Raw genomic sequence first — 21,970 nt, 5'->3', positions numbered from 1 at the left:
GCTTACCAAAAAGAATGTTCCGTTTGTTTGGGGCAAGGCACAACAACATGCTTTTGATGAATTGAAAAAGAAACTCACCGAGGCACCACTACTCGTTCTTCCCGATTTTGCAAAAACTTTTGAGATTGAATGTGATGCGAGTGGACTTGGAATTGGTGGTGTCCTCATGCAAAATGGAAAACCCGTGGCATACTATAGCGAGAAGTTAGATGGCGCACGCCTCAACTATCCTATATATGACAAGGAACTTTATGCTTTGGTTCGTGTTCTTGAAGTTTGGCAACATTACCTTTGGCCAAAAGAGTTTGTCATTCACTCCGACCATGAGTCTTTGAAGTGTTTGAAAAGTCAACACAATTTGAACAAAAGACATGCCAAATGGGTCGAGTTCATTGAATCTTTCCCATATGTAATCAAATACAATAAGGGCAAGGACAATGTAGTTGCGGATGCTCTTTCCCGCAAACTCACCCTTTTACTCACTCGATTGGATTTCCATGTTTTGGGACTTGATGAAATCAAAGATTTATATGCATCCGACACCTTCTTTGGACCCATATTTGCAAAGTGTTCTCATGTTAAGGGTATCGATGATTTCTATTTGCACCAAGGATTCTTGTTCAAAGGCAACAAACTTTGCATTCCTATGTCCTCGCTTCGCCTTTTGCTCTTACAAGAATCGCATGGTGGTGGTCTCATGGGACACTTTGGACGAGAGAAGACATATGCCATGCTTTCCACTCACTATTATTGGCCAAGAATGTACCGCGATGTGGAGCGCCTTTGCCGACGGTGTACAACATGCTTACAAGCTAAGTCCACTTCCAACCCCTATGGTCTTTATACACCATTGCCTATTCCTCATGCTCCTTGGTCCGACATTAGTATGGATTTTGTACTAGGATTGCCTCGCACTAGATATGGTCATGATTCTATCTTTGTAGTGGTTGATCGATTCTCTAAAATGGCTCATTTCATACCATGCTCTAGAACGGATGATGCTTCACACATTGCCTCCTTGTTTTTTAGGGAAATTGTGAGACTCCACGGTGTACCAAGAAGCATTGTGTCGGATCGAGATGTCAAGTTCATGAGCTACCTTTGGAAGACACTAATGGCCAAGTTCAACGTCAAGCTTTTGTTCTCATCATCCTCACATCCACAAACCGATGGGCAAACCGAAGTGGTGAACCGAAGCCTCTCCGCGCTACTCCGAGTCCTTGTCAAGAAGAATTTGAAGTCATGGGAGGATTGCATCCCGCATGCGGAGTTTGCCTACAACCGCTCCAAGCATTCTACAACAATGAGAAGCCCGTTCATGGTCGTCTACGGCTTTGAACCACCTACGGCAATTGACCTACTACCACTTCCACTACATGAGCAAGTCAACATGGACATCGACAAGCGAGCACAATACATGAAGAAACTACATGAAGATACAAGGGCAACGATCGAGCAACAAGTTCTTCGCCAAGCCACTAGACTCAACATCAATAAAAAGGCACGGATCTTCAATGAAGGAGACCTCGTATGGTTACATCTTCGCAAGGACCGCTTCCCTCAAGAAAGAAACTCCAAGCTCAAGCCCCGAGGTGATGGTCCCTTCAAGGTCCTCAAGCGCATCAACGACAATGCCTACGTCATCGACATACCAACATCCAAGTACTTGGTGAGCACGGAGAGGCTTCGGTTCACCACTACTGGTACAAAATTGAACTTCAGCAAGACAGCACTTTTCAGCGTGTAACTTAACTCTTCGCCCTCACCTATAAATAGCCCTGAGGGCTCAGATCTGAGATTAGACTGGATGTGAAATTAAACCTGAGCTTTGCTCACCCTTGTGGAAAACTACCTAGATCTTAGATCTTGTATCTACCCACCCGGGCTCCTTATCGACTTGTCAAGATCTCTTTGGTGACTTCTACCGTTTGTTTGATCTTTTGCTTGCACTTCTACCTATTTGGTCTTTTGCTTGCACTTCTATCAACCTTCCGGTCTTTTCACCCTTCTAGATCTTGCGAGCTTCGATTTGTCGATCTCTTTGCGGGACTTCTACCGGAAGGTCTTTTCTCGCAACCTCTATCGAGTTGGTGTATCGGGCCAACGAGGGAAAACCGGTTTGTGTGCGTGTGTGTGTTGTATCCCCACGAATCCCCCTCGCGTTCCTCGTGTTCATCGCGTTCATCCACCTACCCCCACGAGTTCCACCCAAATCCGTGAAGATCGGGCACATCCTTGGGCTTAGCCCACATCACGTCTAGGGGGAGCTTCGCCTATACTTGCAAACCAAAATTCCTTATCATAATATCCTATGATTTATTGCAAATTCGTGTGTTGTCATCAAACACCAAAAAGGGGGAGATTGTAAGAGCAAGATCCATATCCCGTGTTTTGTGTGTTTGATAACAACACTCGAACAATTCTAACCGTGCACAAAGTTTGTCATTGATAGGTTTGCAAGATGCACGGTACCCTCGCTGAGCACATTATGATCAGAAGACCGAAGCGTAGCTGTTAGGGTTTCTGGTTTTGCGTGTGTGTCGTGAGGACACATGATAGGAGAGGAAGAGAGGAAAAGCTGTTTTAGCCATAGCGGTACTACCGGTACCAGGAGCGGTAGTACCGCTACCTCTACTGGTACCGCCCGTGATACCGCTCTGAGCCTTGCACATGGTTTTGTCCCACAGAGCATGTTGCGGTACCTTCACGGTACCTGGAGCGGTAGTACCGCTTGAGGGCGGTAGTGCCGCCCACGGTACCGCGCTAAGTACCATAACGCGTTACGGTAGTACCGCTCTGGTACCGCTCGGGTACCGCTTGGGGTCCAGTAAGGTCTGGACCCCATTGCGGTACCGCGAGCGGTAGTACCGCAATGTGTCCACGTGGACAAGTTCAGTGGGGAATTCGAACTCAGAGCGGTAGTACCGCTTCTAGGAGCGGTAGTACCGCTTAGGCAAAAACAGTGGGCAACGGTTGGATTTGGAGGGACCTATATAAAGGGCCCTTCTTCTCCACCCAGCCTCAGCTCTTCTCTCTCTCTCTCCTCCATTGTTGCTGAGCTCAAAATTGAGGGGATCTCCTCATCCACCCAACCAATCTTGTTCATACTTTGTGTGGTGGTGGAGGAGACCCCGATCTATCATTCTACCGAGAGAAAGTTCACCAATTCGTGGTAGTCCTTAGTGGATCTTGTTGTTAGGGTTCCTTGGTGGAAGAGCTTCTTGGTGGAGCACTGGAGGAGCTTCTTGGTGGAGCACTGGAAGAGCTTCTTGGTGGAGCACTGGAAGAGCTTCTTGGTGGAGTATTGGAAGGGTTCCTTTGGTGGAGCATTGGAGATGGGTTCCTATGGTGGAACATTGGAGATGTGCAGCTATGGAGCCTAGCTTGGTGATGTACTAGCTTCATAGGGTGTTGGGAGCATCCTTGTGTGTGGAGCTCGCCCCAACCTTGTGAAGGAATCACCGCCTCGACTGGTGCCTTAGTGGAAGAGGGAGAGCACCTTCGTGGAGCTCTCTCGAGGAAGAAGGTGAGGCCTTCCTTCGTGGTGTGGCCGTCTAGTCTCTTGTGTGAGACTAGCACCTTCTCAGCACAGACGTACTTCCTGTTGTGGAAGGAACTGCGGTAAACAAACATCGCCTCGCCTCCGCGCCCTCCGGTTGTCTCGCTCCTTACTCATACTAGCTTGTTGATTCCTTTACTTGTTGCACTTGTCCTAACATCATTGTAGGAACCCCGCTATTGCTAAAGTTATCACCTTTACCTTCCGTTGCGCTAAAATTGAAAAAGGTTAAAACTTGCCGTAGCGCCATTCACCCCCCCCCCTCTTGTTCGCTACGATCCATTCACATGTATGATCTCTATTCTGTCAATTGACCAGCTGTAATTTGTTTACCCAAAATGTTATTTATTTTTATGAAGAGACACATCTAGTGAACTGTGGACCCCCGATCGTTTTTTTACATTGCAAATACATGTTCTCTTTATTGCTAACTCCCACGATAACTGCAAGCACATTTCTCTTTATTTTATTGCAAATAAATATCTCTTTCCACACTATACGTCTAATCTCTTGTTTTCAGCAAAACTGACGAGATTGATAAACTCACTGTAAGTTGGGACAAAATATTTTAGTTGTGTTGTGTGCAGGTTGCACGGCTGACACCGGTAGTGCACCCTGCTAAAGTTAGCCAGCAACATCTTCGAATGCGATTTTTTTCTCTAACTGATCGATTAAATCTTGATTTCTTACTGAGAAAAAATTTGCTGCTATGTTCATCGTACCTTACTTTTGGAGTTTATATCAACTGCGCGTCAATCACTTGTCGCACCTCTCCTCCCCAATCCCTTCTCTGCCCGAGCTCCAGCCTCTCCCTGGCCCAATCCCCCTCTACTAGACATGTGCGGATGGAAAAGCACACCCGTGCTCGTCCGGCTCGCCCCAAAAGCCACGCAAATTTGAGCTGGCTTTAGGTCGTGACGGACCTCGCGTGCCGTCCGTTTTGCATTTGGGTCCGCGTGTTGGGTCATGTTTTTACCCAAAAGGACACACGGGGACGTTTTGCGTACCCGCGTCGAAGATGCCCTAAGACAGGCATATTCCTGTCATTTCCCTTTGTATTGTTTTGAGATACTCAGAATATCCTGAGACATTTTCCTGTCATTTCCCTTTGTACCGGTTTAAAGATAGTCTGAATTTCTGGACGTGTTCTTATACATGAATGTATTATACTGTAGTAAGTGTATGTGCTAGCAGTTGTACCAAATCTGTCGTCTGAAGGAAGCTCTGTGCTGTGCTAAAAATTGATCCTTGCCTCGTCCTGGAAGCTGGCGAAGTGCTCACTCTGAGCTTTGAGGCGTCAGTGCATAGCTCCTCTATGCGTGCGGTAGCGAACGCCCACCTAGTCTCAAGGAAAGGAACGGACATGTAGCGGTGACCAGCCCAAGTCAGGCGGGCAGAGGTGGTCAGCTAGTGGGCACCCATGGACAGGCCCACCTACAGCCTGACCCTCTAGCCTTCTGGTCGTCTTCGTCTGTTTTGGCCTGGGGCTTTCTACGCCGCTGCCGCTACCGACTGACCGGAGGATTTTGCTGGGCTGGCCCAATCGATAAATTTCTGTCCACGCACTCACGGGCTGGCCAAGCCTGCTTGTTGGCCCACTAAAGCCGCCCAGAAAGGAACGAGTTTCTCTCGCTCAAACAGCCTGAGCGCGGAGACCTCCACTCTGCCTCGCGCCGCTCGCTGCCGTCCTCCTTGCCCGCGCCGCCGCTGCGAACTTGCTCTCACTTCCCGCCTCCCGGTGACCCTGCAGCCGCAGATCCCTTCGTGCGCGCGCCCTCCCTCCTGCCCTACCTCCATCCAGCACGTACAACTTGGAAGGGCGCCGCGCCGCCGCTACCAGCGTGAGTGCCCTGTGCTCTTTTACACGAGCTTTATAATTTGTACTCAGAAGCAATGCTAGATAAAGATTGATGTTAATTTTTTCTTACAAGTTTAATTCAATGCATTCTCTTGATAGATGTTTATACCTTGTTGCTATGTTTATGATGTATCTCCCCTGTTAGATTATTGTTCTTTATTTTCGAACAGAGAAAAGAAGAAATTACTTTTGATTGTTTCTTGCAGGAAATTCTGATATAAACTTGCAAGCTTGTTTTATTCTTTCTCGTTTTTAACTCTCAGAAGCTTGGTCTATGAAGTGTAATCTTTTTGCGGGATCTTCCTTCTTTGACTGGTGCCATCAATGCAAAGACGGGTTGGGATTCATCGTCTATGCACCGAGCAGTGCCAGGGTTCCTGCGTCGAGCCCTTATAAACAGAAATCATCCCCCGGTATTGTGCCTTTCCTCTCTGGCTTGTAGCTTTAAGAGCTTGGATAATCAAGAACCCAGTCGAAGCTCTTTTTGCAGCGAGTATAGAAACCGGTGTATTCATCCTTTGATCGCACTAGCAGTCCGGACATCGAATTTGGATCAGGCCAGAAAGATTACCTTCAGGGAGTGTGTCAGGTTATATGGGCTATCCCAGTCAGTTGGGTTGTTTGCATTGCTTATGCGGTCATTCTTGCCGCATGGAATCACAGACATCCGGTGCTTGATTCAGAGCATTGTTGATTACTGCGGGGATGCTGGGCCAGAGTTGTTTGAGTTGGCACCTATGTTGGTCAGCAACATGGGTGGGTCGATGACATTGCTACAAGTTTATGCCACAATCATTTGGATTTTTGTAGATCTGTCAATGTTTGAGGATGCTCTTCTCACTTACATTGAGGCCAAGAAGGTTGGAGTTGAGTTGCGGGTGTGCAACTTCTTACTGAAGAGCTTAGTTGTAAAGAAACAAATCTTGCACGCAAGGAGTTTGTTTGATGATATGAAGAGTTCTAGTCCTTCACCAAATGTCTACTCTTATTCAGTTTTGATGAGTGCGTATACCCATGGAGATAAGTTATGCTTGGAGGAAGCCTTTGAGCTTCTTCGTGAAATGGAAACAAAAGGTGTGAGGCCGAATGCTGTAACATTTGGTACTTACCTCTATGGGCTATGCCGTGCCAGACAGGTGACATCTGCATGGAACTTTCTTCAAATGATTTGTCAGAGAGGCGACCCTTGCAACATTTACTGTTTTAATGCAGTGATTCATGGTTTCTGTCACGAGGGTCAGCTTAAAAAAGCAATAGCGGTGTTTGACGTGATGAAGAAGGGTGGGTTTGTCCCAGATGTCCATAGCTACAGCATATTAGTTGATGGGTTATGCAAAAAAGGGGATCTGTTGACAGGCTATTACATGCTTGTTGAAATGGCAAAGACTGGAATTGCCCCTACTCTGGCAAGTTACAGTTCACTTTTGCATGGTCTTTGCCGAGTTGGAAATATTGAATGGGTGTTTGAGCTTTTTAAGAGGCTCGAAGAGCATGGTTTCAAGCCTGACCACATAGTGTACAGCATTGTTCTTCATGGCTGTTGCCAACATTTGGATCTAGACGTTACCTGTGACCTTTGGAATGACATGGTTCATCATAATTTTGTTCCAGATGTCTACAATTACACTAGTCTGATATTTGCATACTGTAGACATGGGGACCTTGAAGAAGCATTGAGTGCATTTGAGCTCATGCTCGATAATGGGATAAGTCCAAACATTGTGACCTGCACAATTCTTGTCAATGGCTTCAGTAACAAAGGCCGGATTGCTGAAGCCTTCACATTCCTGGATAAAGTGCGCCAGTTTGGAATTTTCCCCAACCTTTGTACATACAGGGTTATCATCAATGGCCTGTTTAAGGTCAACAAATCTGATGATGTATGGGGAATTTTCGGGGATATGATAAAAAGGGGTTATGTTCCTGATACTGTGATTTACAGTATTATTATTGATGGTTTTGTGAAAGCTTTGGATCTGCATGAGGCTTTCAGGTTGTATCATAAAATGGTGGATGAGGGGACAAAACCTAATATCTTTACGTATACTAGCCTGATAAATGGTATGTGCCATGATAATAGACTTCCGGAAGTTAAGACATTGTTTAATCATATGATTGGGAAGGGTATAAAACCGGACATGATTTTATATACGTCTCTAATTGCATGCTATTGTAAGCGCTCAAACATGAAGGCAGCTCTGGAAATATTCAGAGAGATGGAAAAGGAGGGTTTGCCTGCAGATGCTTTTGTTTATACTTGTTTAATTGGTGGATTCAGTAAAGTACTTGCAATGGATGGTGCAAACATGTTGATGGAAGAAATGATAAATAGGGGTCTTACACCTACTGTAGTAACTTATACAGATCTCATAATAGGATACTACAAAACTGGAGATGAGAGGAAAGCTAAGATGATGTACAAGAGTATGCTCCAGGCAGGCATTACACCGGATGCCAAGATGATGTGTATACTGGGATTTGACAGTTGTGAAGATGATTTTGAGGATTCTCCGGAAGATAAGGGTGTAGCATAGGTTTTCACATAGAGATATATATTAACTTGGTCAACACAATAATTTCATAATGCTGATGAGCTCTATTAATCAGTCAAGCTGAACCTAGCCCTTTTGGGTTGGCGGTGCTGATGTAACTTCATTGCTATTATGTCCACGAAGTGAATGAGAATTTCCAAGGATCGAGCTATTTCTTGTTCACGAGTAAGTGTTGAACATTGCAATACTTACTTTGAATATGACAAAAATGGTTGTATAAAGCTAATTTGTATTATGAATTAATAGTTTAGATGGAGCCATAACAGAGGTATGCCACCATTTTATAACTATCCTTCTTGTTCAGGGTTTTCAAGAAGTTCCTGTGCAGTGCACTACCTTGAAGTCAAGGTATGATTAGTTTCACAATTATGTTCTTGTATTTCTTATTTTTCTTTGCAAGTTTGGTTGAGTATCAACTGAAAAGTTCACATGCATCCATCAACACCAACTTTGCTGGTATGCAATGTACATCCACCCCATTCACAGCCACCTTACTAAGGAAGTAAACAGAGGAAAGAAGCAGAAAACCATTACAGGACACCACACACATTGACTGTTATAGTCCCTCACTCCTTGCCCTAGCCTGATAATTTGATTTTCGTGGACGTCCTGGTCGCAGGTATTGTCGCCGGATGGAAAGCAGATTGTTTTCCCCATGTTATTGTGGTGCTCTACCGTTGCGATTCATAGGGCAGGAACTTCTTAATGTTCCATGCGATCTGCCTGTAATTTGTTTGTCCCCTTGACATCTGCTCTGAATTTGTCCCTGTAATTGTAAAGCTACATATCAGTACTAATTCAGAAATCATAGTTTGGCACAACGCATATTTATATTACTCACCTGATAGTCATTAATTTATGTAAATTGTAAGTAGTTCACACATAAAAAGGATTCCGTGGTCATAGACACACTTATCAACAGTATTAAATTCTGGATTGTTTTCTAGATAAGCTGATTGTGGGTTGCAACATACATGAGATTCTATACGAAAGAAGGTTGGTCTAATATGAATTTTTAGGCCGAACAAAAACCATCCTTGGTTAATATTGCAGGTATTTGTTTTTCAGCAGTGATGTTCTTGATAGCTCGAGCACCAAGGGTGTTAAGGTTAGTATTCGCTCACCATAGCCAACAAGAAGGTCTTAAGTTCAGTATTTGCTTGTGATGGCTAAGAAGAAGCGACGTGAAGAAGGTTTAGTAGGTGGAACTAAAACTAAGCATCTATCATACTGTAGGTTAGCATATACACGCCTTCTATATTCTATGGAATGTCGCCATCTTATTGGAACACTAAAAGTAGGAAACTCTACTAAAGTTTGAATGTTAGTTTAAACTAATAAGTGGGGCCTACTGATACATGCATCAGAATGATGCATTTTTACCGCAAATTGTTGCTGCCTATTCATCCTCCTTAATGTACAGAGCGAATATTTTGCCACAATGCCAACTTCTATTCAATAACATATCTAATAGGGGGGCCTTGGCCTTCTTCAGATAATTGCCACAAGAGGAGAACAGATGTTTGATAATAAGAGAACAACACCATGAAAACTTGTCCTCCGTAATATATAAACAAGGTGTTTCACAAAATTAAATCAGTTGTTACTTGTTAGATTGATGTTGGTCGTTTTTTTCGAGAGAAGTACCCATTACATAATCCCTTATGGTAACTTCGAACGTGCTACCTTCATTTGAGAACTATATAATTTGTTGCCATATGTATGATATGCACTTTCTTGGTACTGTGCTCTTTTTTTTATACAAGTTTGTGTCTATTTCCTTGAGTAATTTTTCTCTGCTAGAATATGGTAATTAACTGCTGGACCCTAATATAGACTGGATATGTATTCCTTTCCATATCATTGTTCGATCGAAAATGACTTAAATATGCCTGTTGGTTTAACATTTTCTCTTGGGGTGATTGCAGAAATCCAAGTATACATGTGATTTAGACTTACTGTGGTAGATTCATGAGATGATTCCGTATTTGTTGATGTTACAAATGTTGATGGGGCAATTAGTGTGAATATACAACCGATCATACTATTCTAAATCAAGTAACATGTGCATATTTTTGTTCCCTGTTTTGGTTATTTTCTAACTACCAATCCACTTATGAAGTCAAGTGATATATAGTGAAACTGATTTGGCATTTTTTTCCAGGCCTACTGGATGTACTAAAATCAGCTGATTTATTTTATGTCCTTTGGGTGAGATCTCAAATGGATTGTAGCCTGTCTATTTTTTTTTATCGTTAGCCAAAATATATTCATCTTCTTTTCCAGTACATTTGAGAAGGGTTAAATGACTTAGTTGGAATTAATGTGTTGTTCCAGTAGAGGGCTTCAGAATGGATAAGTCAGTTTGTTTGTGCCTATATCATATATGTACAAGGTAACATAAGCTACACAATGATCTTTTAAGAATAATTTCTTTATAATATCTGGAATTGATAAATGAAGAATTATTTTGTGTAGGAAAGAGAGCAGATGTAGTATTTCTATGTTTCTCTAGGTAGACGGATTTAGGCATCAGAAAATCTGTCCTCAGTCTTATGTATTGTATTTTGTTTTGCACTCATCAGTTTACTTATTTTCCTTAGTGTTTATACTTAAGTAATGAAATGCAATGAATAAATTTCTTAATATATTTTACTTAATGGTTCGGAAATATATTTGTACACCCAAGCATGGGTGTGGGTGCTTCCACATCAAAAAATCATTAGAGGTAAATTGCTTTCCCTATGGAAACTTGGTACCCATCTTCAAACATGGTACCCCATCAATCTAGATTCACATTCACATGGCAATGAACCAAAAGACCCTTAGGCCTTGTTTGGTACTAGTGTTTTAGTGGGGATTAGTGGGGATAATACTCTAGAGTATTGGGTGAATCACTTTTGTCACCCAATCCCCACAAAACCCCAACCCCAATCCACTAGGTAGGGGTAGAGTATTAGGGATTGAAAAAATTACACTAAAATTTGGGGAAAAGTGGAGAAATGTGGGGATTAAACTCGCTCATACTCTAGCACCAAACATGTATTGGGGATAAGTGGGGATTTGAAGTTTGGAGCGGATTATTCCCGCTAATCCCCACCAAAACTCCAGTACCAAACAAGCCCTTAGAGGTAAATTGCTTTCCCTATGGAAACTTGGTACCCATCTTCTGCCACCAATGAGATCTATTTATCCGGTACTTCGTTTGATTTTGCCCATAGGAAAGTGTAGAGCCCAACAATTACCGTCGCTGTGCCGAGCAGGCTGCACATTCAGAAAAAAAAACAGTTTATCATTTTTTTGTTCGACAATTTGAGGCAAAGACGGAAATCAGAAAGACGGCACCGTGAAAAGAGGCCAAAGAGAGATACCTTCCTACTGTAATATCGTCACCTATGAAGATGGAGGCTAACAGAATCGTGAATACCACAGATAATGGGTTGAACATCGGAGGATATGATGGGCCTCGCTTAGCCACTACCCATGAGTTCAGACAATATCTCGCTGCCGTTGCAAGTGCCCCCTACATCAAAGAATTTCACGTCAGTATCCTAGCAAATAATTTTTCACCTAGGTTTTTCAAGTACCAGAGGATTAATTTAATCCCTAAATTAACCAACTCCAAAGATTATTGTGAGGTTCTTGGCCTCAATATATCTAAGGCTTCAGTTTGGCTTTTTATGAGTGTTTGCAAGATATACTTTGACTCACAGAGTACAAGATTGTCACAAGGTTAAGATCCCATCCTAGCTTCCATGCATTCTTGTCCCTTCTTAATATTATTCCAACTATTGCTGTCTGAAATCCTCCAACCAAGCATGTCGCCATGGAGGACCAATACTTGTATGGATACACCTTGAGAACCCTTGACTGCAACATGTTATAGTTATTCCGTGCTCTGAATTGTACTACATAAATAATAGAATAATGCACTTAAAATAAATTCAGGGATACCAGCAATATGCCACTGCATGACGAGTCACCTGAATCAGGTACCAGCAAGCAAATGTGAAGCTGCCGCCTAGCAACAATATTGTCCCTCTTAGCTGATTGCTTGCAACCTGAGCCGTCTGCTGTTCCTTGTGGTGGTGCTCCAGGATGGGATCCCAGAGACGCAGCGTCTTGCCCTTGTAAAGGCTGATGAGCATCGTGCCTCCAACAGAGAGCAGAACGCCTACAATCTTTAGTGATCCAGCTATGCTCAAGATTCTGAACGTCTCCATTCTGTAATATGTTCAGGCATACGTATGGATTAGTTGATATTGCGCATGGTAAATTAAACCTGAAGTTTATCCCGAATTCACGCATACCTGAAGACGAGCGAGAGGGCGAAGCTGAAAAGAGGAATCATGTTCAGGAAGATGACGGCATAAGATGACGTTGTATCACGCAGGCCGTAGAAGTATAGGCTCATTGGCACCAAGTACCTGCATACCATTGTTTTTTCAGATTATTTATTTTGCCATACTATTTTATTCACCCAATTAGCCCTCCAATTAGCTTGGAAGTAACTATTTTATCTTCAATTAAAGATGATATTCAGCATGAAGCACTATAATAAATATAGTTGACCTGAAGAACAACTCTACATTATGGCCGATGCGACTTATCAATAGTTCGTTTGCTGGCGAAGCATCGAACCGAAGTTTGTGTAAGAGATGGTTTGTGTGAGAATTTTAACCTGCTTTAAGAATAACGGCGCCAAGAGTACCAGAGGCATAATAGAATCCCTTATGGTTGTTATAATGACTTGAAAGAGTAACAACATTGTTACAATATAAAGAAAACCATTCTTCATGACAAGTATTTGCATGAAACCCGTCTTTGTTCAATCCGCAGGCCTGTCTCATGCCGTCCCGAATGCATTGGTTCTTAGAATGCTATCCTAGGTAGTTGTGTACTTAAAAAATAATTGCACAAGAAGATATCTATTAGTATCGGTGTAACCAAAAACCGGACCTCGGAGCTACTTGGGACGGCTGGTGAGTCTGGCGGCAGAAGCTGACGAATGTTTGGGCCATTCATCGCTCAGCTCATGCTTGATCAGTGTGGTTCATTGAATCATTGGTCGGTGCTCTGATTGTAGCGATGCGGTATTGGTTTGGGTTGACATATGGTTGGCGTGGATTATATCGTTCAAAAGATGATGACGAACTTACCCAATGAATCCATTGAGGAAGATCCATCCCATGGCGCACCAACCCATCTCCCTCCATTTCCCCCTATAAAGAACGAAATCATAACAACTGCATTTGAGAGAATTCCAACGCTGACGCTATGAGCAGCTAAATTTCACTTTAGTCGTCAGGGATATGCATGCCAAACATCCTGTTCATATATAATTCGACCGGCTACTAAATTTTTTGGGGAGGAGATATTCCATCCATCAATAGCATTTTTATATGCAAGCTAACACGCACGCGATCGAACAGGTTAATTACCTCTCGAAGAGGAGCGCCAAGGGGAGGATGAATGCGGCGCCGAAGAGGCTGCGGTAGGCGAGGAGCGCGAAGATGAACATGCCGTCGCCGATGGACACCTTGGACAGTAAAATCATTCCCGTAGTGAACAGCTGCACCAGCACCATTGACGCCGGCGTCCTCCACCCCGACTTCGTCACAGGCTGTTTGTCGGCGTTGATGTCCATCGGGGAACAGTGCCTAGCTAGCTGTACCTTGTTAGTCAGAGGAGTGTGTGCACTTGGAAGTAGAGAGATCAGAGACTTGGCACAGTTGGAGCCGGTCCGCGCCTGGTAATCGTGTAACTCGATGATCTCTCTCGGTTGATGGATGGTGCACGGGTGTTTCCCTGATAAACGCATCGTGACTGTTTCAACAACCCCACGGCATGCATGGCTCATCTTCCTGGTTTACCAGCGGTTTAGATTTCTCGTATGGGCCCGAAAGGTCGCGCCAACGGGTTTCAGTTTCGTGTCTTTTTGCTCGAACTATGGACGATCTTCTTTCCTTCGACACGTTTTTTTCTGGTGGTTGATTGATCGATTATCCCGATGCGGTGCTCTTTGCTCCAGTCCATCAAATAGGACACGGGAGATAGGGCAGATTGGAGTAGGGATTCCATTCCGCAATTCCCCCTTGCATCTATCTCAGAAAAATACAACACATCTATCATAAGCAAATTCTCGTTTAAAAAAATCATAGACAAATTGGACATGCGATATACAAATAACAGATATACATCACATCTATATCTAAATTGCATATGAACTTTGCGAAAAAAATAGCTAATCAAGCAAGTGGTCACGCTAAGACGCTCCCCAAAATCTTATTGCTGGCGCAGGATTGCAACATATAAGTGCGGCTCCGGAGGCTGGCTCTCTCGTACACATATGGTTGTCTGGATGGAGAAACCAAGAGAAGAACAACAAAATATGAAAGTCAACCTATCATATAGATTGGTTAGTGTTGCATCTTCAAGGGTGTGGGTTTGTAAAGATATACTCTCCTCCACTTAACCAACTGCTTGTTTTTCTAGGTTCCATATTTGGTTACAACCATGATAACTCATGTGGGTACACATCTCCCTCGATCATTGTCAACTACATTCCGCAATAGATCTTTTGCAGAAGGATCTGCTAGTTTCTTGGATGTTTGGATATAACCAAATACTATCACTATAGAGTTTCTTAGTTACCTAACATATTTAAATATTTTCTTTGCATGCCTCGATGAATTCATGTTATCCATCAAATTGTTCACTTCAAGAACCACACTTGGATTATCAAGATCCATGACGATAACCCGTATTACTTCTCCACCCACTATCGAGTCCATCCCCTGGCCTTATGCTTCAACTTTGGAAATATCTAACTCTATGAGCTATAGTGCCATTGTTAAGTTTGTTAAGATTGTTTGGTTGCATTTTTTTATAAAAATGTGCTATTTCTAAAGTGAATACATATTCGCTCCAGTCTTATCTCATTTAAATCTAGTTCGATTCACCATACCTTTCAAGTAACCATGCATAACATATCCAAGTGTCGTAACTAAATGTACTTTTTTGGATAGTGCATTACCATTTAAAGTGTATGCCAATTGTCATCTCTAGATTGGAAACTAATCGACTCAGTTTGCTCACAGCAAACATGATGCCAGACTACGTGGCACTAATTAAATACATGGGTGAGCCAATAATTTAAGAGTATCTTCATTGATCTCTAGCTATCATTGGGTCCTTTCGAATTGATGAAGCAACTCAAAAGTGTTTCCACATAATGATAATCCAGAAGTCTAACTCATCATTCACATCTCTCAAAAAAATTATGTTCAAGATAACATTAACTACCCCATGATCTTTCATTTCCAAAATTTGAACAAGAAATTATAGGCCTCCTCAAATGACCCTGAGGTTGGTCGCAAATATTAGTATGTGATCAACATGCAAATGTAGCCTTCACTCCCACCGAGGTGATAGTATACAAAATTGTTAGCATCATTGAAAACAAAGCCAACGGATGTCGAGGGTACTCCTCGGCAATGCCCTCCGATTGGAGCTTAGGGTTGATGGAATCCTGCAAGCTGACACGAGACATCGGTTCACAGACAAGCGGGGAGAGCGATTACCCAGGTTCGGGGCCCTCGATGAGGTAAAACCCTTACGTCCTGCCTGTCTGTTCTTGATTATAATGATATTGGGTTACAATGGGGTGCCGAATAGTTCGGCTGAGATCTCGTCGAGAGGCTAAGTGCTGCTGCGACCTAGCTCTAGACTTTTGGTGGCTAAACTGCTAAGATTGATTGTGTGTCTCGGCAGCCCCTCTCCTGGCCTTTATATATGAGGCCAGGTCTCAAGAGGTCTAACCGAGTACGACTAGGTTTACAGCAGTTTTAAATCTAATCTTTCCTTGTTCAGCTGCTTCCTTATCTTGCTCGCCAAGGAATCTTCTGGTGCGCCATCCAGGTGGCCCGTCTTGCCTCCAAGTACCTTTATGGGCCTCCAACTAGTTAATACTGGATAGGGCAATGTCGGTTACTCGAAGGGTAATGCCCACGTCAGTAGTCCCCGAGTGTCTAGCCGAACATAGTTCGGGTAGAGACTGAAGCATGTCTTCTTTTAATGTTCTTCTCCTTGATCATTCTTGTTCTCCTTCTTCTGTCGGGTGCGCGTCAGCGCTCCCGATGGGAGTAGCCCCCCCGAGTCTAGGTACAGATGCTTGTAATCCGTGCTTAGACTCAAGTTGTACCACTCGAACGTTCTGCTCTGCCGAAGTTTTTCAGTAAATCTTCATAGGTCATCCGATATATTTTCCACACGCAAGGGATAATGAGTAACGTGCCCAACTTTTGTTGGTTAACTACCGATGGCAAAACAACGTTACTCTACACAGAATCAAATCCCCGGGCATGATCCTGGAGTGTAAAAAAGTTCTGTCGGGTGCGCGTCACGCGCTCCCAATGGGAGTAGCCCCCGAGTCTGAACGCGGGTGCTTGCAGCCGGGTGCGGACTCGAGCTGATTAGTCAACTCTTTCGCCCAAATTTTTTCCTTCAACTCCTCATTCTGTCGGGTGCGCATCAGCGCTCCTGATGGGAGTAGCCCCCGAGTCTAAGTGCAGATGCTTCGCAATCTGTGCATAGACTCAAGTGCGCCATCCGATACTTTTTTATTCCTTCGAGTACTCCGACCATTTTCTACGACGTCATCGATGACGTTTTACTGACAACTCGGTTTTGACTGATAAGACACGACCCGCTGGGCCCATCCTTTCTCTGTCCGTGCCTATTTTTAAGCAATATCCGCCCTTCTCGCACAGTTACCAAGGCGGCTCCTCGATTCCCGCAATCATCTTTGGCAAAAAGGTCCACTTAATGAACTGGCACAATGACACGTGCCCACGCAGCCCTCAAGTTTTTCTCTTCTTTAAAATCTTCAATGAGCAAAGATCTCTAATCTTCTCCCACATTTGTCATAGCATCTCCTCGCCCTTCTTCTTCTTTTCTTCGCAACTGCTGCGCCGCCACCACCGTCTTCCCGATTCTTTCCAGATCTCGCGATGGTGAAGAAGAAGAACCTCACCACCGCCGCCAGTTCCACTAGCGCTGGCGCCGCCACCAAATCCTCCTCAAATCTTTCGAAGAGGAGTGACAAGGTATTAACTTGTCAATGCCTACGGATCGTAGACTAGGATTTTAGTTAGAAGTAGAGGGCAAGTAGATCTCGAAGGTTTCAGCCGAAAAGTACTCGACGATTGTAAAAGTTAGGGTTTGGGAAAACAATGATTCAATCCTTTCTTCGTCCCTCGACTCCCCCTTATATCGGAGGCGGAGCCGAGGGATTCGTGTTGTACAAATTACAGAGTCCGGGAAGGTTTCTAACTCATCCCGCAAGATTACAAATAACACTTCTTATTACAACTCTAGCTTTCCTTAAAAACATCTTGGGCTTCCGAATCTTCTTATTCTTCGGGTAGTGGGCCTTCAATAAACCCCGGGTACTATCTTTGGCAGGCCCATTGGGGATGCCTATGTCAGTAGCCCCCGAGATTTTGCTTGAATCGCAGAGTCAGGGCAAATCTCCACTGTTTATTTTTATTCGACAACTCTAACTTTTCTATATTTCTTCACATAAATTTCTATATTGTACAGGGATGATGCTAGTTGGGGCTAGTTCATCTGACGGATCAGGTACTAGTTAACTGCTCTAGTGGCAATCCGCAAAAACCTACTTCAAGATCACGTCCCTGGACATGATCTCGGGATACTGGTGTAAATTTCGACAGGTGCCGCTTAAGGACTTACCATTCTGTCGAGTCCCAGTAAAATTTATCGGGTACCTAACGCGTCCGTTAGGATTTTTCTTCGTATCTGTTGATACGGATAAAAGTAGCAAACCGACGTCAGAGACGGCGCCACGCCACACAGAACGGATCTGGGGTCTTACCTTCGCAATTTTGCGGCATTCAGAAATTGATCGCAACTTTGGCGTTCTGAGAATATATTGTCGAGTGCTTATTCGGCTGTTGGAATGGCACATTTCATCGAGTCAAAGATGACTTATATCTTTCCCCCGATGGGAGTATATGCAGAGTTATTTATAACTCGAAATATACTCTTTTGCCCTGCTATCTTTCTTTTTCTCTTTCTTTCCTTCTTTTTTATGATTTCATCGGGTACGCGAGCAGCGTTCCCGATGGGAGTAGCCCCCGAGGCTACAGCCAAGAACTAGTGCTTGGTTGTAGGCTCAACACTTTAATGCATCGTGTCGCTATATTGTCATTCCTTCTCGAACTTTTATATCTATTAGGTGCGCGAACAGCGCTCCCGATGGGAGTAGCCCCCGAGGCTATGAACAAATGCTTGCGTTTGATCATAGGCTCCCGCCGTTTCTATATTGTCACACTCGAACTTTTTCTTTTCTTCAAAGTAGCCCCCGAGCATTTGGGCAAAAACTTGTATTTGATCAAAGGCTCACCAATATTTTTTTTATGTCGCCTTTTATGAAACTCTTGAGGCGAATTTTTTCTTCTGCCAAGATGACGTTATTGCTGACGATAGCCATGATTTCGAGACCGAAAATCGCGAGAAGTTTTCTCCCGCTGCCTTGCGGGCCCAAAGTAACCATTATCTTGACACATCGTGCAGGTGGGGGACACACGTCCTCCGCTTTTCCTGGCGCACGTACCGTAACTTCTCAATGTTAAAATACTGTTTTACCCTTGTCTCCACATGGTTATCATCTGCCGCACACTTTTTCCATCCAACGGTCCGCCGCTTCACCGCACCTCTATATAAGATCTCCTTCTTCTTCCTCGAGCACTTCCGCTCGCGCCGTTCCCCTGCTTTCATCTGCAAAACTTCCTCCTGCGCCCCACAACTCCCAGAGCTCATCTCTTCCCAGCTGCATTCCTGCGCCATTGTTGATGCCACCGCGTCGCTTAACCAGGCACAGCACGCCGGAATCCTCCATGGCCGCCGTAGATCTGGGAAGCGCCGAGTGGGAAAGGTCTAAAATTTCCACCCAGGACGTCAATCTTTTGAAGAAACTGGGAATCAGCAAGAAGCCGAAGGCGCTGTGCTTTCCTAGTGAAGAAAGCTACCCAACCCCTCCAATGGGGTATCGGGTAAGTTTTATCGACCATCTCATCCGCGGTCTTTCCGCCCCCATTCATCCTTTCCTCCGTGGATTGCTTTTTGTTTATGGTCTTCAACTTCACCACCTGACGCCCAACTCTATCCTCCATATCTCCATTTTCATCACCCTCTGTGAGGCCTTCCTTGGCGTCCAGCCTAACTGGGCGCTATGGAAGCGCATTTTCTTTTGTCGCCGCAATGGTTCCCCCAATGTCGCCTATAATATAGGCGGCGTTGTAATTTCTGTTTGCCCCACCGTCGATTACTTCGACGTCAAGCTCCCTGACTCGGTTCAAGGGTGGCGCAAGAAGTGGTTGTACATTCAGGAGGAGAACCATGGATGTGCTAACGACAACATCCCTCCTTTTGATGGTGCCGAGAAAATTCTTCGCCGCCGCTCCTGGGACGCGGAGGCTGCCGAAGAAGAAAAAATAGCGACAGAAGCCCTGATGACCCGTATCCATGAGTTGCAAAATACTCGCGGCAAAGAGTTATCAGGTATCCAAATCACGGCATACTTTCTTAGAACCAGAGTGCAACCGCTTCAAGCTCGCAAACACCCTCTCTGGGAATATGCTGGCGACAAGGACGCAGATCGGTTGTCAGCGGATTTAGAGGTCAAGGATTTGGAAAAACTTGTCCGAAAAATCTCGTCTCTCAGCAAAAAAGATCCTGTCCCTTCTTCTTGTCGTGTAAAACCATTCAGTGCCACCAATCCACTTCCCCAGGTAAACTTTGTCGCGTAATTTGCTATTGCTTTGCTGTCTTTATTTCCCTGCTTTTTGACATCTTCCCCTGCTTTTTATACAGAACCATCCAAATCTTGTCTCGCTTCCTCCCCTTCCTGAAGGTGGAGACGTCGAAGAAAGGGCCATTGTCACTGACGACAATCAAGATGCTCCTTCTTTTGTGAATGAACCCGTGGATTCTCTAAAATCTGTGGGATCTTCTGAAAAGGAAGCTGCCTCCGAAGGCACTACATCGGCACAATCTCCTCCTCCTGATGTTTCTCCAAGGAACAAAAGGAAAAGAAATGGTGCCGAAGATTCCGGCACCTCCAAAGCCGAAGAAGTTGGTCCTTCACGTCAGAAGGCAATTTATGATCCATATCTTGAATCCCTCATCAGCTCGTAAGTCACCTCTAGTTCCCCTTATTTTGTACTCGAAGATTTTTGCCTGTCTTGCTTTTTATGCTGTCGCCTTTTAATCCCAGTGATGATGAGGAAGAAATACCAACTCTTGATGTGGCTGCTCGAACGAGTACGTCACATACTTTAGTTGTTTCGGAGACGCCAGTTGAAGGAGAGGAATCCTCGCCTCCTCAACTAAACGTTGGCGCTCCTACTCCTCCTTCAAGCCCCCTTGTCCCTTTACCAAAAAGGACGAGGGTGGAAACGGTCGTGGAGCCTACCCTCCAATTGGGTAGCTCCTCCAATCCTCTCTTGGATGATGTAAGTTTTTAATTTGCTTGTTACTACCTTTACTTCCTCTGTTTTGCTTCTTTATGCCTTTATTTTTCCCATACCGACGTTTTCTTTCTTTGTCCTTCTTTGACAGCCTATGATCCAAGAGCTTGTTCGTATCGGTACCCAATTCGTTGGGTACCGTGAATATGCCAGCAAGACTGAAGGTAACACCCTTATAATGACTTGTTTTATAACTTCCTGCTCCTGTTTTGTCGCAATTTTGACGATTCTTTACTATCTTGACAGAGAAACTTGCAGAGGCCAACAAGCTTGTCGACACGCTTGCTCAAAAACTAGAGCAAAGTGAAACGGCTCGCAAGAAGGCTGAACTCGACGCTAGCCATGCTAAAGCGGAGGCTGAGGAAGCCAAGGCAAAAGATGCTGGCGTCGAAGATCTGCAGAAAAGACTTGACGACGCCGAAACTGCTCTGAATGAGCATAAAGCCGCCCAGGCTACTCGCGAAAAGGCGATCATCAAGCGCTTGACCGCGCAGAATCGGCGCTTCGTTGGTAATTTAGTCAATTCCTTCTATCTTTCTTATACTTGATTTTCCTCGCATGCTGTCGACCAACATATTTTTTCTTCGGCAGGTAAAACAAACCAAGATTTTGAGCTTGAAGATCCCAACAATGATCCTCTCCTTGACGCACTCTCGTTCCTGGAGTTTCATGGGACCGAAGTTCGCGAAGGCATGGAACATGCTGACGCAGGACTATCAAGGCTATTCCCTTACTTCTTCCCGAAGAAAGAGGAGCCCAAGACTTTCCTTGCTCTTGCCAAGAACTTCAATCCACCCGAAGATCTTGGGCTGAAGATGCGCCAGGAAAACATGAAGATTGTTGTCGAGAGCACTGTTGCCTTGGTCGCGGACAGCCAACAAACCGTTGACTGGACGAAAGTTGGCGACACCGACCAGATAGAGCAAGCGAAATGGCGATCCTTGATCAAGGCAGCCAAACCCAATACGAAGAAAATCCTGGCCTATCTCGGGATCAAGCCATCTTCAACTCCTAGCTCATCAAGGCCGGAGGTCTAGTTGAATGCCTCTTCTTTTTCTTTATTTGTTGCTTCTGTTTCTTTTGCTATTGTCGTCATGTTAGCTTTGGCGATAATTACCTTAGTAGTCCTTTTGGGGAACTTCCTTCTGTAATATCTATGTAAATATCTTGAAGATCAATGAAATTCTACCTTGCACCATCATTGATCCTGAGAATTTCTTTTCCAGTTAATATTTGATAACTACTCCACCAATCCTTGTTCTGCCGAAACTTCGCCTGCTTCTTCAATCTCGAAGAAAGCACTAGTCAGTGATAACCTTGTCGAAGGTTCTTCAAGCAAACATTTGTCGCACGATTTGCAAGAACTTCGACAACAACTTCAATCCATGAAAAAACAAACTTTGGCAATGATGGAACAATCTCGAAAAGCATCTGAAAGAGAGAAAAT

At 44.3% G+C, this 21,970-nt stretch overlaps 2 protein-coding genes across 5 annotated transcripts; one reads left to right on the top strand and one right to left on the bottom strand.

Annotated features, from left to right (window-relative positions):
- The first annotated feature begins 5,188 nt into the window (after positions 1–5,188).
- Positions 5,189–10,434, top strand: LOC127303754 (uncharacterized). Of its 4 annotated transcripts, XR_007853341.2 has the most exons (4): positions 5,189–5,400; positions 5,624–8,134; positions 8,274–8,317; positions 8,589–10,432. XR_007853341.2 is itself a non-coding variant. In XM_051334468.1 (2 exons), exon 2 carries the CDS (start codon positions 5,771–5,773, stop codon positions 7,949–7,951), a length of 2,181 nt encoding a protein of 726 aa, XP_051190428.1. In that variant the 5' UTR covers positions 5,189–5,400; positions 5,624–5,770; the 3' UTR covers positions 7,952–8,250. The 4 variants fall into 4 exon arrangements, 1 of the variants encoding a protein (XP_051190428.1); XR_011755965.1 differs by having other exon boundaries at positions 5,681–8,134; positions 8,274–10,434; XR_007853340.2 differs by having other exon boundaries at positions 8,274–10,434.
- Positions 10,435–11,095: 661 nt separating this feature from the next.
- On the bottom strand, positions 11,096–13,799 carry LOC127333642 (WAT1-related protein At5g64700-like). The gene is made up of 7 exons (XM_051360033.2): positions 13,411–13,799; positions 13,129–13,191; positions 12,280–12,396; positions 11,953–12,193; positions 11,681–11,839; positions 11,341–11,492; positions 11,096–11,233 (listed from the first exon to the last, which is right to left on the bottom strand). Exons 1-7 carry the CDS (start codon positions 13,788–13,790, stop codon positions 11,155–11,157), a joined length of 1,191 nt encoding a protein of 396 aa, XP_051215993.2. The 5' UTR covers positions 13,791–13,799; the 3' UTR covers positions 11,096–11,154.
- Positions 13,800–21,970: the final 8,171 nt, after the last annotated feature.

This window comes from Lolium perenne, chromosome 1, assembly GCF_019359855.2.
Source record: "Lolium perenne isolate Kyuss_39 chromosome 1, Kyuss_2.0, whole genome shotgun sequence".
NCBI lineage: Eukaryota > Viridiplantae > Streptophyta > Magnoliopsida > Poales > Poaceae > Lolium > Lolium perenne.
This window is presented reverse-complemented; position numbering and strand designations above follow the sequence as displayed.

Coding starts and splice junctions, on each gene's coding strand:
- LOC127303754 (XM_051334468.1), top strand. CDS start 5,771: ATGCACCGAGCAGTGCCAGGGTTCCTGCGTCGAGCCCTTATAAACAGA.
- LOC127333642 (XM_051360033.2), bottom strand. CDS start 13,790: ATGCGTTTATCAGGGAAACACCCGTGCACCATCCATCAACCGAGAGAG. Junction 12,397..13,128: donor TTCCTCAATGGATTCATTGG/GTAAGTTCGTCA, acceptor AATGGTATGCAG/GTACTTGGTGCCAATGAGCC. Junction 11,493..11,680: donor TTGTGACAATCTTGTACTCT/GTGAGTCAAAGT, acceptor TCTTTGATGTAG/GGGGCACTTGCAACGGCAGC.